Here is an 18,193-nt window from a genome sequence, read left to right on the forward strand (position 1 = left end):
AAACATAATACAGTCTAATCCACCATGTTTTATGTAAAATAATACACAAGTTAAATTAAGTGTTACCTGCACAATATCGATCAAAATCTGTCAATACAGAGCTACTGAAAAAAATTATTGCAAAATGCAAACAGATTTTTAACACCTGAAGCAAATCTCAAAATTCCAACATCTCATAATTCTTTTTTAATTTTTGCATTAATATTTAATTAACATAGTGTAATTTTAAATCCCCCTTCATTTTTCTTTAAAATCAAGTACTCGCATTACTCTCATACTGCATGGGATTTGTGTGTGTATGTGCATATTGGACAATTAAATGTCTCTTGTAAAGCCATTATTGCAATTTTTGAGTGAATTAAATAAGGCAGAATTTCTGACTATGGCAATTTTGGTCTTCGATGAATCAGAGAATATGAAACCAAACCCCTTTAAAATTTAAAACTAGAGTAAAGACTCTCTGAGATGACTACCAATAATTCCAGAATATTCTCATCCTTTATGAAGAGTATTGATAATACAGTACAAAGTCCGTAATCCAGATGTCCATTATCAGGAATGATCTATAATCCGGACCTCAAAGCCACAAACTTTTTTTTTATGCTTTGTTGCTTTTGTACGCATGCAAGTTAATGCGCGTTGGGAGGATGTGCCTCCAGATACGTTAAAAATGCTTGGCATAATTTATGGCCATCTACCATATTTCATGGTGAAGACGATGAAGATGATAGCCACGAATTTGAAGGTTTTCGGACATCACAAACTAAAAATGAAATTTTCCAGTTACTGGATTTTGTAAAGAAATGTGGAGAAGCAGTGATAAATGAAGATGATATAACATAACTTTTTCATTGTTACGACAATGCCCCAATCATCAATCAATTAACGGACGGTGAAATCTGCAGTATGGTTCTAGATCCAGAAAATACCGCTTTCGATAGTGAAGAAAGTGACACAGAGGTTATTGAAAATGAAAAAATTTCAATTGACAAGTTAGTCGGTATTCTCGACACAGCAATTACAGGACTTGAACAGTGAAACTTTGTAACAGAACAAGAAATTATGTCTGTTTAAAGAATTAAAGAGAAAGCATTAGCACAAAAAAACGAAGCAACTTAAAACAACTTACATTGAAAGAAATGTTTAATAAAGTAAACAAATAAATATTAAGCTTTTATTTTTGAAAATTTTGATGCCCTTTAGATCATAACTGCTCGTTATTTCATAAATTACGGTTTCATATTTTTAATTGTATAATTTCTGCATGCCATCTTACCAGATTTAAATTGATAATTTATAATCCGGAAAAACCCCTAATTCGGAATCGCCGAAGTCCTGACGAGTCCGGATTACGGACTTTGTACTGTAGTATTTATTTTTGTTCTAATGAATATTGGTAACTTTTAAAAGTGGTTATGAAAAGAAGTTTCATTATACTGTAATGAAGTTAGATATCTTCCTTACACGTGTAGAACATTTAAGGAAGTTCAGAGTACTGGGTTGTCAGAAAAGTTGTGACATATATTTCTTGTTTTTCAAAAATCATTTATTTATATAAAGAACAAAGATCAATCAATAATTTATTGCCAATTTTGTTCAGTCACCTTTTGCCATTTTTCAGTGAGCTTTGTATTTCTTTGTTCATGGAGTGCATTTAGCTATACCATACAATCCATGGTAAAATTAGCAATAATATTTTTTTGTGGTGCCTCCTATCCTTGATTTTCTAAGCACATGTTTATTTTGCTTAATGGTTAATCCACCTCTGTATGTATCCCCCAGCTACTTCAAGTGTTCTTGAATAATAGGTTTTGACTACTGATAGCTTCTTTTAATTGACATAAGTATTTATGGATGGAATTTATATACTACATATGAATTCTGGTCTCCTTAATGAATATTTATTACTTAGCTTTTCATCATATTTAGTTATTTCTTTCTAACAATTACAGCTCTTGATAATGTTTCTAAATTCTTTAACATAACTCCAACAGTGCAATGAAAATTTTTGTTAGAGGTGCTTTCAATCAGATGCTGAATGAAGTAATGCAAGATCACTCTTTTAACACGGGTACCAAAGACTTTCTCTTCTTCATAACAATAATACTTGGCATAATTTATGGCCTTCTCATATGGTGATAAATATGGTGTATTTAAAAAATTAAAGGAAGAATTCTTAGATATTTATAAACTAATAACTTGTTCTAAAAGATTATCGAAAACAGCAACATTTTTCATGGTTAACAAGTTTATCATTAGAGAAGTGTTACTCTAGTTTTAAACAGGTGGGACATTGCACACCGTAAAATTATATTAATATAATATGTCAAATTATAGTCCACCCACAATTACAGACCTCTTACTGCAATCATGCTAGGAAAGTTCAATTCCTGTTGCAGAGAAGAAAGAAATATTTCTAAGATTTTCCCTCCCATGTAAAAATGGACATTCTTCCTTTATTACTTATTGGAAACATTCTGACTCCCTTTTGCGTACTTTTTTGTTGCCTGTGTACTTTTTTGTTGCAGTATTTAAAATATGAGAAATGAGATACTGCAGCCAAATTTTACCAAAACATGAACTAAATCTCAGAAAAACAGACAACCTTTTTTTTGCAAGTGAATTGAGTTCATTCATTCATGTACAGAAGCATCACAGATATCTTCTTAAGATGGACACACAGTAGTACACCTTTTCCTACAGAAGCAGTTATGATGAAACTGATTATCATTAGAAAACTTCACTTTCTCCTTAAAAACATTTATATAAAATTGTGAGATAAGATTTTTATAAAAGGAAGAGGTGAATAGGTTTTGAGAGATGCACAACATTTTGCTATGAAAGAAACAGTTAAAACTATTTTAGTCTACAATTAATTGGCTCTTTAATTATATTAATAAAATTGTTAAAGGAAAGGAAAAATTGTATAAAATTTTTTTATCAGAATTAAAAACTTCAAACTGCACAAATAGTTCTACTTTTTTCAGAGACATATGTGCATACATAATAATAAATAAGTAAATTAAGCCTGCAAAATAAATATGTACTCTTATATTTTTACCTAAATCATCAACATCACAAGGGAATGTAACAGATTCTCCAATGGTAGCTTCAATCAAATCAAGTGGTTCAGACAGCAAATGAGGCATATGTGTGGATGGTACTTCTTCAGAATCCTCATTATCTAATTGATCTACATATAAAGAAAAGAAAAATAATGAATGTAAAATAAAATATTACAAATATATATGTAAATGATTCAATGGAAATTTGAGCTTGATTTTTATAGATAAACGTAATATGCATACAGTGTTTAAAATTTATTATTTCTTACTCAATATTTTACTGGTCAAATTTTTAAAATACTATACTCAAGACTATACAGCAAAAAGCTACACTGTTTTTACAGAATTCTCATTAATCATAGCATTCATTTCATATTTACTAAATTCTTAACTTTAGGATAAATATTTTAGAAAACAGGATCTACAGGCACTTTATTCAAACATGTATACATGTGTTTGAAAGGTTCACTATGTTGCATGTGAAACACAATGTATTCATGGAAATAGATTAAAGTAAATTTACTTACTCAAACACTGAAAAGCATGCAAGGGATATTTGCCTAAGGGAAGGGATGGTTTCACAGAGAAATTTTCAGGAAGAAATGACTTGTATTCATCTTATATAAACCACAAAACCATCCCAGCAGCCAGTCTTTTTGTTCACTGGGGTGAGACTAAATATATTCAGCAGCCTTAGCCATTTGGCTATTGGTCAAGTGATAAAATTAAAAATTTAAATGTTTCATGCTAATATAAATAAAAGAACTTCCTACTTTAAAATTAGGCAGACATCAGCTAAAAGTTTAACTGGGCACTGTTTTCGCATAAAAGATACTTAAGTTTTAAGAGGCAAACTCAAGGAAACAATAGTATCTTACATGTGGTCTGTAATTATATCATCTTAAATGCACAAAGAAAGACCAAAACTTATAAGAGAGAAATTCAGTGATAAGTTGGGTTACTACTGAGCCTCAATAAGTGCCTTGACATTTTGTAAGGATTTATGCTGAAAAACTGCAATGGCCAAATCATGGTAACAAAATCTGTGAGATACTCTTGCAATCATTAAATGATAGCCACAGATCTGTCGTAACTTGCACTGTCAAACTAAACCACTCCTTCTCCATTAGGAAAACAGATCGACATGAAGAGGTGTAAGTAGGGTTGCCACCTCTTCCGGAATTCTCCCGGAATTCAGCCCTGAAAATTAAAATCTCCTGGCTTCCGGAAGAAATTTAAAATAAATATTACTCTCCCGGAATATCAAGTTTCCTGAAAATAGCGATACAATGCGCACGGACGAAATGGTTGACAGCATCAAAAATCACACTACCGCACACAACAACAAAAGAATGTCTATATGTATGTTTTTTGCAGCAGCGATCTACGGTGAGCAGTGAATAAGCGCCTTGCTAATGAGTAGTGGAGCCGGCGTGTCGCGTGCATGCCCCCTCCACCCTCTCATTTTCAATCCATTCTTTCATTTAGTCTGCAGTTAGCTAGCTATCTACGAACAAGTTCATATTTTGAAATTATTTAAATGCATAATAATGTCTAGACCAAACGATTCTGATTTCTGATTAAGCAAGTGAACAAGTGCTGCAAAAAAAGACAAAGTATTCAACGCCATTTCAAGACAAGTGGTTAACTCAATGTAATTGGCTTATGAAGAAAGACAAATTTGTAATAATTTGTAATAATTTGTAAAAAAAAAAATGGAGAATGTAAATTATGTCGTGAAACGCTTAATATTAAGTACGAGGGTGTTAGAGCTATAACTGTACATTCCCAAAGCAAGAAACACCAATTGTTAATATCAAATAGGAATTCTTCGCAATCGGTTTCGAACTTTTCCGTTAAGAAATCTTCAAAAGAAGAGGATAATATATCAGCAATTGAAATTACTTCAGTCTATCATGGGATTAAGTACCATCATAGTTTTAATAGCCAGGACTGCACAAACAAATTGTATAGCACTCTATTTCCATATTTTTCTTTGGCCAAAACGATTTCTTGTGGTAGAACAAAATGTACAAGTATTTGCGAGAGTGTGCTTACTCCTGCAGCTCAAGAAATACTTTTAAATGAGATTAACCCTTTGTGGCACACTATACGTTAACGTTGGAATTTAAAAAAAAAAAAAAAAAAAAAAAGTTGTATGCAGTCTATTTAGTCCTAAAGGAGTATACAGGTAAAATTTTGTAAAAATTGCACTTACCATTTTAATTCTGTGGGTGTTCCATGAGGTGGAACACTGCGCCGCCAGAGCTTTTAAAAGTGCGACTAAGCGAGAATTGCAGTGAAGCACAAAAATGAGTAGAAACATTTGTATAAGAATGAAAAAACTCTGCATTATGGCTTTATACATGGTTTCCTGGATATAAGCAATATTCTTGAATATATATGGATAAATGAGATAAATATCTATATACACAAGTCCTATATACAAAAATATTTACAAATTTTCCTATTTCTTAGCTTCATGTAATTGTTCAAAGCAAGTCACACCTTTTTGATGGAAGCACAAACCAACTACGATTAAAACAATTAACTACGATTAATATTAACAATAAAGAAAAATAAACCTATAATATATACATACACAGAAAATATTACACAATTATTGAAAATAAACGGAAATGAGATTAAAAAGCGACAGCAAAAAATTCGCGCAGGTCTAAGTAAAGATGAGTCAAGCTACTAATAAAATTCCCACCTAAAAAACTACTCCCAAAAAATTCGAGATGCAAATATTAGGGCTTTCATAACACAAAACACACCTCACCCCTCAGTACTGCTTGGTTTGAATCCATTCCCTCCCCCAAACAACGGAAACAGAAAACGTAAACAACGGATGTTCTCTAATAAGCACAGATGTTCTGATTCGTAACAGTATGAGATCGCTAAAGGCACAGTGTTCCCACTAATGGAACACCCAGGTTTATTCAATGATTCTGTGTATGGTTTTTGTATGAAAGATTAAAAAAAATATAGAACAAGTAATTTGGAGTACAGCCAGCAAAATCATGCCTAATTTTTTTTCCAAATAAAATTTTTTTTATCATTACAAAAATAGGGAAAATTACTTGAAAAAAGTGGATTTCAATAACACATAATAAATGAAAATTCTATGTCTCCTTGTGATATGCTGCTACCTACTGTTTAAAAAGAAAAGTTCAAAGTATATTATAAAGGCATTTTTATCTATTTACAGTTGAATTTAAAGGTTTCAGAAGCGATTAAATTTGGCTGTTCCATGTAGTGGAACACTGAACCACAAAGGGTTAAAGAAGCAGAGTTTTTTTCAGTCGCAACAGATGCGTCGAATAAAGGCAACGTCAAAATGCTTCTAGTAGTTGTGCAATATTTTCATAAGGAAAGTGGGATAAAACACAGAATGCTTAATTTTTACTGCGATCCCCGAGAAAAAATTGGTGAGATTAAAAACCAGATTTGTCAAGTTCTCATTGAAAATAATTTAGATATAATGAATGTAACTTCGTTTGCTGCTGATAACGCTTCTGTCAGTTATGGCATAAATAATTCTGTGTATCAAAAACTTAAGATTGACAATGAAAACATTTTAAAAGCTAACTGTAAATGCAACATATTACAGAACTGCACACAATTTGCATTAAAAAGCATAAAATTCGACATTGAAGCCTTAGTCTTGAAAGTTTATAGTGAATTTTCAGAATATGCTAAACAAACACAGACTCTGAAAGATTTCCACGCATTTTTAAATATTGAGTATCGCGACATTTTGCACCATGTGCCAACCAGATGGCTAGCTTTATTGCCAGCAATAGAGCGTTTGCTTCATAATTGGCAGCTTTACGGGCGTATTTTATTGAAAAAGGAGAAGAAGAATGTAGTACAATTATTTGGAAAGCATGTAAAGACGAAAACTCACTACCTTTGTGCTACTGTTACTTTTTGCACAATGTTATGCAAATTTTCGATAATGAAATTAAAATCATTGAAAGCGATTTTGTTACTTGCACATAATTGCACGATGTTATGCTCAAAATCCGCCGAAAAATAACAAATAGAAAAATTGACAAATGTGTTGGTAGTTCAGTAAGAGATTTTTTAAACAAATTAAATGAAACGGACAAGTCTACGTTTTAAAAACACAGACATTTTCTTTGAGAGATGTTTAGATTACCTGAAAAAATGGTATCATTTTGAAAACTCAGTATAGTAAATTAAGCATACTTTTAATGAAAAAAAAATGATTACGTGGGATGCTTTGAGAGACTTGGCCATTGATTTAAAGATCACTTTTGATAAAATAAACTTTAAGAAGATTTCTGCATTTTGAGGGAGGTTTAAGACAGCATTGTTAAATAAAATGTAAGAGTTGATCAGAGGTGCGCAAAATTTTCTCAACGGTCGAAAATAGAGTTGGAGATATGTTGAAGAAAGTAGTTTCATTCGTTTTGTCTATACCTGTATCAAACGCTGCCTGCGAGGGTGTTTTCAGCATAACATTCGATATATGGACTAAAGAAAGAAACCGTTTAAATGAAGAACATGTCAAAGCAGAAATCATAACATTCTTCAATTTTAAAATGGACTACAAAGAGTTTTTTTCTAATTTGTTAGTTCCAGACCAGATATTTTGAAATCTGTACGATCAAATGCAAAATATAAGGCAAAATAAAATAAAAAGTTATGAAAATTGATTTTTCCCCTCTCCTGGATTTTAACAGCCAAGAGGTGACAACCCTAGGTGTAAGTGATTTCAGGAACATCAGCATATCTCAGACCAGTCAGGGAATAGATGGCAAATAAACTAGAAAGCCTTATTCTGATAACATAAACATGATCAAACTGTCACAGAAGCTTTGTCACAGCCTAAAAAAATCCACAGCTTTATGGGATGCCAGATTTTAATCTGCATGAGTGTAGAATAACTGCAGCCTAGAATCCATCAATAATACCACCCAAGTCACTATTATTTCAACAAACAGCAGGAAGCAAAAAATAGCCCTTTTCCATCTTATAGTGAAGAGCCAGCATTTCATGTGTTGAAGCCATTGATCCATACTAATTGAATCATCTGGTATGAATTCCATTATTTGATGCCACTTTTCTTGGTTTCAATGGAAAGAAATTGACAACTATTTATGTTACAGTCTTGGCAATGTTGAACTTTCAAAACTGAATTCAGCAATGACATATGAAACTGTGTGATCCATCCTTCTAGTGGTAATAATCATACCAGGCTCAAACCAGGCATGTAGTAATCTGAATGATCAATTAGGCAGATAAGAATGCTTGATGATTCAAGTTTATAATTCAAACACTTTTTTTTTAATAATAAGTATGTTGCATTTCTTCCTTTTATATATTCTCATGACACTTGGGCTTTTAGTCTAAATAAACATATAGTGTTCCTTACTGAGCAAACTGATGGAAAAAAGAAATTTTTCTTCTTTTCAACGTAGAGTGTGCTTCATTTAAGAAGGTGTACATGATCATTTACATCTACACTAATTTTAAGTGGATTATACATGCAACACATAAATTTCTTATGAAAATATACCAATGACCAGAGTCGTAACTAGGGTTTTCAGCGCCCAGGGACAACTGAAAATTTCACGCCCCCTACTGCTTGCCAAGGATGGAAAACATTTAATTCTAAAATGTCGTAACATCAGTTTGGCGGCCCTTGGATTCTGCGCCCGGGGACAGATGCCCCCCTCTAGCTACGCCCCTGCCAATGACACATTATTTCAGAAATATACAAAGCCTTTTACTGAAATCAATGCTTTATTAAAGTAGGATTTTGCCTATTTTTACTGCACAAATACATAAAGAATTTTAAAAAAATTTCTTCTCATTTATTTAAACAAATATCATTAACACTTAAAAGAACAGTTTTCCTCCCAGCTATTATTATAAACTTCCAGACATAGTCACACAGAATTTTATATAAACATATTAGCAACTTAGAAATGCATAATTTTTTTTTTATTTATTTTCGCATATTAGAAATTACAGTATGATATCAAACTGAAAATGATACAACTATGGTTTTCAATGAAAAAAATGTTTGATCATAGAAGGCATTTTTAAATTATTTTCTAAATTGAAAATAATAAAACTGTTTCATTGATTTGCAAAATACAAATTTTTCTCTTATTATATATTCAAAGCAAAACTCCTGAAGCTTAACTGTAACTAAAGAAATAACTGCTATAAATTTATCATTTTCAAAATTACTTTGCTGAAAATGTAATAAGATTAATAATGAATTAAATTAAATGCATATTAAAAGTATTTTTCAATTAATTAATTATAATTTTAATGCCTGAAATCACTGTACATACAGCTACGGCTATATGGTGTTTTTTTTCCCTACAGAATTTAAAAGAAATGTTAAGACATAATACATTCTTCAGAAAGTCATTTTTTGCCCTTTCCACAGTCTCACATACAAATTGAAATCCTCCCCCCCCCCAAGGGAAAAAAAACTGCTTGTAAAATATACATTTAATCCATGAAAGTATGCCTGAAAGCAGGCAAAACTACACAGCTTCTTCATTATTCAAGAATCTATTTAATTTGTTGCTACCCAATTAATATGAAGATTAATGGTGGCAGTTCCCAAATCAATATGTCAGGATGTGTTATGGGTGTTTATGTCTACAAATGTCAGATGGAAACACTTTTGTACTTTTAGCTAGCTCTTTTTTAATTTCCCAAGGTTTTATCCCCTAAACTGTGAATTTCCTCTCTTTTTAAATAAAAATTGCAAAATGCCCTTAGCATTTTCCCTTGTAATGTACTGCATTAATAATTTGTGTACTTTTCCAGATGCATTAATATGCACTTCCTCAAGAGTATTAAGAAAAATATCATTATATATATATACATATATATGTGATAAGATGACTTGGTGAAAGACAGTTGCAACCGACTGACGATGGTTCTCTGCATTATATTTTGAAGAGGCTTTACTGCATAGTTAGAAAGATGGCACTCGAAGGCAGATGTGTAATAGAAACAAACTTAGAAGTAATAAACAGCAGGAATTTTGATGGCACAGAAATGTTGATCTATAATAAAGAGGAGACTGGTAGCTCAGGTACAATAAATCTTCATTTTATTTTCAGTAAACATATTGCAACCACATACTACTTGGCACTTTATTAGTGCCTATATCATAAGGTTTCATATACTTTTGATAACTTTGCAGCAAGAAGGAAGCAGCAGACAGCAGTCCAGCTAGGCCAAAAAGTCATGAGCGAGTGTTATGTAACATGCGAAAATCTCGAATATGAAAGAAAAGATGAACTTAGGGGGAGAACATCAAATTTAGAATAGTCAGTTTTGAGGTTGGCAATTATTTCTTGGCATAGCCATTATATTTTATGATATATATATATATACTTGGGTGGTTAAAGTTAATATAAAAGCAGCACTAGAAAAACAACTTATAATTTTTTTTAAGAAAATATACTTAGAAATGAAGGCAACCCATTAGCAATTTAAGGACTTTGTATAAGCCCAATTCTTAATCTGTTGTCGTATTATTATTATGGAGCACATGCAAACTGTTGCTTCTTTCTTTCAAGTTTAGAATTCGGTAGTACAAATGAAATTTTCACATACCACTACTGGGGTATGTCAATTCAAACTAGGGTGGTACTCAGCAGAAGTTATACTGCCACCTTTTAATGCCTGAAACCTTTAATTAACAAAAGAATGCATTCTTTTTTCTACCTATGACTCTTCATGGGTTATTGGAATGTAAACAATACATGATGTATTTACTTGAACATAAAGCCCTCATTATATTCTAGGTTAAACTTTAAGAAATAAAAATATATGTAAAAATATTTTGTCTTGCAGTAATTCTGAGAAAGAAAATCTCTTTTTTCCCCTTCCTTCAGAAATTTCTTGAAATAACACCATTAGCTAAAGTTCAAAGGCCCTGTTAGAGATACATTGTTACTTACTTTTAGGAGTATCAGTGACCAATATAGTGGATATACGAGGGTAAAGTGAAGAGTTCTCGGCCTGACAATGAAAGACAGCAACTTTCAATTAAAAATTTATTTTATTTTTCTACATAATAAATTCTCTTGACTCCAACACACTTGGTCCAGCATTTCTCCAACATCAGCATTCCTTCCCGAAAGTGGGAGTCTGGAAGGTTGTGAAAATATTCAACTACAACCCTCTCAACTTCTTCATTGGATGCAAAGTGCTTCCCAGAAACAAATTTCTTCAAGTTTGGGAACAGATGGAAGTCTGATGGTGCCAAATCAGGAGAATAGGGGGGTGGGGGGATGGCCAAGCAAATCATACCCCAAATCCCGCAGTTTTTCCATCGCCAACACATCCTTATGCACTATACTGGTGAAAGATGATTTTTTCCTTCTTCAAGCAAGGTCTCTTCTTGCGAATTTTGGCATCCAGCTGGTCAAGAAGGTTGAAGTAATATTCACCTGTAATTGTTCTCCCTTTTGCAAGGTAATTAATTAACAGTATCCCTTTCGCATCCCAAAATACACTGGCCATGACCTTTCCAGCAGATGCAATTGACTTCGCTTTCTTGGGCGCTGAACCACCAGCTTCCACCCACTGAGTGGAATGTTGTTTTGTTTCTTGTGTATAGTGATGGACCCATGTCTCATCCATGGTGACAAATTGCTGCACAAAATTGGTAGGATCCCTGTTGAATTGGTCCAAAAATTGTTTGCGCATTTGCTTTTGACTGGCATTCAGCAAATGTGGCACCCATCTTGGACAGAGCTTTTGCATCCCTAATTCTTCATGCAAGATGTTTCACACCCTTTCTTTTGATACGCCCACAGCTTCAGCTATCTCACATACCTTCATCTACTGTGAAAATTTGTGTAAACAAACTACTTGAGGGAACAAGTTGAAAGTTCTCATACAAACTAATGACACCTGCATCCAGGCAAGAAACATAAATTTTTGCTGATTGGAGGGCCATCTCTGGGTCAGGCTGAGAATTTTTCACCTTACCCTCGTAGGTCTAAACTAAAATCACTCATGATATGTATACAAGATAAAAATATGAAATCGAAATTCTACCTTTAATTGGCAACAGACCCTCTTCATTTTAATTTGAGTATTTCCCTTTTCTGTCCTGAAAATAGTAACTATATCTACCAATCAGAAATGCATCATTTCAAAATTAATCCACATCATAGTCTCACATAACGCTGCAATGCACGTATGTTGTAGCCAATCACTTGACTCTGTTTTTCACGGCTTCTTCGGAATGTGTCACTTTTCTAGTGTGTTCAGGAGTTCATTCTGAATATAGTTCTAAAAAATGTTCAGGAAATCATTCTGAGCATTTGAGAGCCACTAAAATGTCATTTTAAAGTGAAGATTTAATTCTAATATAGTGATTTTGAGTCTCAAATGATTCAGAGGAACGAAACATGTCTTTGGAATTCATTAATTAATTTTGTTTAAATGCTTCAAAACACTTTTTCTTTGACAAGTGCTATTTGAAGTGTTAAACAGAGGAGATTAATGCATACGTTTTGCTTATAGATCTATTTTGTATTATTTTCAGTTTGATATATGCATTTGAAGTTTCTTTTAATTTTGCATGTACTCCTTTTGGGTTATGACTTTCATTGAGAAAGAATTGGTTAGGGCCATCATAGGAAAGAAATTGTAATCTAATCATAGAAGTTCCAAATTTTAATTTTATTAATTTTATAATACATATATATATAATTATATATTCATGCATTAATTACCTATATGGGTTTTTAATATTTAACACGTTCATGCTGGCGCTAGCCACCGGTGGCTAGGGTTGACACCTCTCCCGTAAAATTAAAAACTCCCGGCCCCAAGAAGGAATTTAAAATAAATATTACTCTCCCGGAATATCAAGTTTCCTGAAAATAACAATACAATGCGCACGGATGAAATGATTGACAGCATCAAAAATCACACGACCATGCACAACAGCCAAAGAATGTCTATACATATTTTCTCTGCAGCAGCAATCTACAGTGAGCGGTGAGTAAGCGCCTTGCTGATGAGTAGTGGAGCCGGGATGTCGCTTGCACACCCCCTCCACCCTCTCATTTTCAATCCTTTCTTTCATTTAGTCTACGAACAAGTGTGTATTTTACAGTGATTTAAATGCTTTCATAATAATGTCTAGTGACAAAAATGATTCTGATTCAGCAAGTGAACAAGTTCTACAAAAAAAGACAAAATATTCGACGTCGTTTCAAGACAAGTAGTTAACTCAAATTAATTGGCTTATGAAGAAAGACAACTTTAATGGAGAATGTAAATTATGTTGTAAAATGATTAATATTGTGTACGAGGGTCTTAGAGCTATAACTGTACATTCCCAAAGCAAGAAACACCAATTGTTAATATTGAATAGGGATTCTTTGCAATCGGTTTCGAACTTTTTCGTGCAGAAATCTTCAAAAGAAGAGAACAATATATCAGCAATTGAAATTACTTCAGTCTATCATGGGATTAAGCATCATCATAGTTTTAATAGCCAGGATTGCACAAACAAATTGTATAGCACTCTATTTCCAGATTCTTCTTTGGCAAAACCGATTTCTAGCGGCAGAACAAAATGTACAAGTATTTGCGAGAGTGTGCTTGCTCCTGCAGCTCAAGAAATACTTTTAAGTGAGATTAAAGAAGCAGAGTTTTTTTCAGTCGCAACAGATGCGTCGAATAAAGGCAACGTTAAAATGTTTCCAGTAGCCGTGCAATATCTTCATAAGGAAAGGTGGATAAAACACGGGCTGCTTGATTTTTACTGCGATCCCCAAGAAAAAAGTCATGAGATTAAAAACCAGATTTGTTGAGTTCTCATTGAAAATAATTTAGATATAATGAATGTAACTTCGTTTGCTGCTGATAACACTTCTGTCAATTATGGCATAAATAATTCTGTGTACCAAAAACATTTTAAAACAATGAAAATATTTTAAAAGCAAACTGCAAATGCCACATATTATGGAACTGCACAAAATTTGCATTAAAAGGCATAAAATTCGAAGTTAAAGCCTTAGTCTTGATAGTGAATTTTCAGCATATGCTAAACAAACAGAGACTTTGAAAGATTTCCATGCATTTTTAAAATATTGAGTATGGCGACATTTTGCGCCATGTGCTAACCAGGATGGCTATCTTTATTGCCAGCGATAGAGCGTTTGCTTTGTAGTTGGCCAGCTTTACAGGCATATTTTATTGAAGAAGGAGAATGTAGTACAATTATTTGGCAAATATTTAAAGACAAAAACTCATTGCCTTTGTGCTACTGTTATTTTTTGCACAATGTTATGGAAATTTTCGATAATGAAATTAAAATAATTGAAAGTGATTTTGTTACTTGCACAGAATTGCAGAATGTTATGCTTGAAATCCGCCAAAAAATAACAAATAGAAAAAAATGTAAAATGTGTCAATAGTTCAGTACGAGATTTTTTAAACAAATTAAATGAAACAGACAAGGCTACGTTTTATAAAGATGCAAACATTTTTTTTGAGATATGTTTAGATTACCTGAAAAAATGGTATGATTTCGAAAACTCGGAGTATAGTAAATTGAGCATACTTTCAATGAAAAAACCAATTACGTGGGATGCTTTGAGAGACTTGGCCATTGATGTAAAGATCACTTTTGACGAAAATAAAATTTATGCAGATTTCTGCATTTTGAGGGAAGTTCAAGAAAGCATTGCTAAATTAAATGTAAGAGTTGATCTGAGGTGCGCAAAATTTTTCTCAATAGTCGAAAATAGAGTTGGAGATATGTTGAAGAAAGTAGTTTCATTCGTTTTGTCTATACCTGTATCAAACGCTGCCTGCGAGGGTGTTTTCAGCATAACATTCGATATATGGACTAAAGAAAGAAACCGTTTAAATGAAGAACATGTCAAAGCAGAAATCATAACATTCTTCATTTTTAAAATGGACTGCAAAGAGTTTTTTTCATTTGTTAGTTCCAGACCAGATATTTTGAAATCTGTATGATCAAATGCAAAATATAAGTTCAAAATAAAATAAAAAGTTAAGAAAATTGATATATTTTTTTTTCCTTTCCTGGATTTTGACAGCCAAGAGGTCGCAAACCTACCGGTCACCCACACTAGTCTTTCACATTGGGTGGCGCATACCACCAGTGGTCTGCACTACTCTGGCTTATCGGGCGGCGCGTTTCACCCATGGTATGCATTCGATTGTGTTATTAGACGCTGAAAATTAAAATAATGAAAAATTAACATTTATTTATTATAAAAACTTTTTAATAACAATTATAATTAATAACTATTAGCAAATGTACAACTTGTATACAGGTTTGAACAGGTAATAATCGCGCACTGCCAGATGAAACGCACCGAAAATTCGAGTGCTGTCTCACGGCGAGGAACATATTAATTGGCCTCGGCATGAACGTGTTAAACAGGGTAATTATCTATATAATATTATAAATAAACTCTTTAAACTCATTCTGCAACTCCATTCATTAGACATTCCAAAAGAATCACAAGTCTCCTCAATAAGGCAGATTCACTTAGACACTTCTAACAGATTTGAAGAGTAGGCTGCTAGACTCCACATTTGTATATCACTGATATTAAACATCTCGTGATATGTAAACTAAGCATTTTCCATCCCAAATTTACATTTTGTTTACCTTTGGCCACAAATCTGTGTTTAGTGAATTTCTTTTGGGACATTATATATTAAGACTTCGGATTCATTTGTCATTGATGATCAATACCTAATATTTAAACTATGTATCTGCTGTTAAATATTCATAAGATCCTCCTCCCCCCAAGCTTTAGCCACCAAATGATCACTTGGCAACTTTCATTCTCTAACAAACTACATATTTAATAAAAATTAGAGCCTATGAGGTTCAGATGGAATTAAAAGGCAAAAACACTGTTATTATCAGTTTAAATGTCACCATTACTGCATTAAGTCTTGTGTATAAAATCTCTTTTTTAAACTAAGACGCCATTTAATAGAATTTATTTAGTATTTTATGTAAAATGTCATAAAAGAGGTGAATAAAAAAAAAAGCATGTTCAAATATCTTCAAAGCTGCTGTAAAACATATAAACAGCTGCCTTGTTGGCATGATAGAAGCAGCATGGATGCATTTAAAATATTATCAAACTTCTCTTGAGAGGTTGGTGGTAGAGAAAGGAGATGGGAGATCCTGGAATCCCCAAAGCGTGGTGCATGTATCCCCAGGGGTATGGAAAGAGTTTGGTGGGGGTATGCATTGCACCGGAGTTAGGTGGGAATATGCATTGCACCATGCTTAGCTGTGCCTAATTCTATGTTCTCATGACAGTCTTGCGAGGCATAAGATGACCCGGCGTGACGCAGTGGGAATATGACACATCTTCGTCACAGAGACAACTTACTTCATTAATAGTTAGTGTCTTCTCGAGGTACCTGTGTATTTTAAGCTTTTATGTGATTTTTCTTATAGGAAATGTCTCTGTTATGTGCTTTAGTAAGTCCTACTGATTTTGATTATTTTTATGAAATATAATTTTTATCCCTAACATAGATTATGGATTGCTGGTTAAAACTTAGAACTACTACACTGAAAGAAAGTAATGATTACAGTAGCAATCAACTAACAGGAAATAATGAAATTAACAATGAATCAACATCAATTCTGAAAGAACCTGCTAAGAAAAAAGAAAGGAAAACTCGGAAGTACGACAATATTTAGATCTGGATTCTCATGGACTGGAGATGAAAATGAACCTATTTCATTTTGCATCATTTCTTTTGAAAATCTAACAAACGGAAGCATGAAACCATTCAACTTAAAACGCTATTTTGAGATAAACCATAATCACTAAAAAAATAAACCCATTAAAAAAATAAAAATAAATTCAGGATTTAAATCAGTCTCAAAAAGCAATGCAGGACTTAACAGGAGGTGACGAGTCAAAAAATACTAGAAACTTCGTATTGCATGCCGCTATTAATTGTGAAATGTAGTGGCAGCGGAAACCATTGGCGAAATTTTAATCAAGCCTGCAGCAGAGATAATGGCAGAAGTACTAATAGGAGATAGAGCAAAAAACACATTTCTCTCTCAAATAATACAGTTTATCGATGAATTATTGATATGTCTAATAATGTGAAACAGATGTTACTATCTGATATTTCTCAAAGTCATTATTATGCATTGCAAGTTGATGAGTCCACTGATATTGCGAATTTTGCAAATCTTACGGAATTTATTAGATATGAAAAAATCAAGAAATTCATGACGACTTTTCATTTTGCCAGTCTTTATTAGGTCACACAACAAGAGAAGATATCTTTAATGTTTTGAACAAATTTATACAACAGAACAAAACTGACTGGAATAGGTGTGTTGGAATAAGCAGAAATGGAGCAAAAAGTATGGTCTGAAATAAGGACTCGTTACCAAGAATTCAAAATATTGCCCCAAATGTCATATCCACACACTGTTGCATACACAGAGAAGCTTTGGCAACATGTAAGATAAGTTAATAAAGGACTGGTTGCAAGAATTCAAAATGTTGCCCCAAATGTCATATCCACACATTGTTGCATTACACAGAGTGTCTTTGGCAATAAGTAAGACACACGCTGATCTACAGAAAATCCTGGACTACATCAAAAACCATCCTTTGAATGCATGACATTTTTCCCAAGTATGTGAAGAAATGGGAAGTAGTCATACCCATCTTCTTTTTCATACCGAAGTTCGTTGGCTATCTTGAGGAAAAATTCTAAATCAATTGTTTGAACTTAGACATGAACTTCAATGTTTTCTTTATGATAGAACTGTGTTGAGAAACTGTTTACATGACTGGAAATGGCTTTGTAAATTAGCATACATATTATCTGTTTTAAATTGCATCAACTTATCGTTACAAGGCAAAGAAATTTCATTATTTTATGTTCAAGATAAAATTAACGCTGCCATCACAAAATTAAATTTATGGTAAAGGAGAAGTGGACTAGTTTCCTCTCTTCATTCCTCTAACTCACGAAAAGCTAGCTGCTGTTTAATTTTCATTCTGTTATTACTGACTTCTGCAAAATGAGTTTCAATACAATATCTAATATCATTTACA

At 32.8% G+C, this 18,193-nt stretch overlaps 1 protein-coding gene across 4 annotated transcripts in view; it reads right to left on the bottom strand.

Moving 5' to 3' along the window:
* LOC118196054 (neural cell adhesion molecule 1-like) overlaps positions 1-18,193 on the bottom strand; it is a 296,740-nt gene that overhangs the window by 45,917 nt on the left and 232,630 nt on the right. For 3 of the 4 annotated variants that reach the window (XM_085823364.1, XM_085823363.1, XM_085823365.1), the window contains exon 2: positions 3,062-3,193. In XM_085823364.1, coding sequence (XP_085679490.1) covers positions 3,062-3,193 — 132 coding nt within the window. Of the gene's footprint in view, positions 1-3,061; positions 3,194-3,592; positions 3,910-18,193 lie in introns of those variants that run through there. The other variant, XM_035367425.2, reaches the window with a different exon arrangement.

This window comes from Stegodyphus dumicola, chromosome 9 (genome assembly GCF_044657685.1).
Source record: "Stegodyphus dumicola isolate Sdum_Otavi_A_Nest chromosome 9, ASM4465768v1".
Lineage (NCBI taxonomy): Eukaryota > Metazoa > Arthropoda > Arachnida > Araneae > Eresidae > Stegodyphus > Stegodyphus dumicola.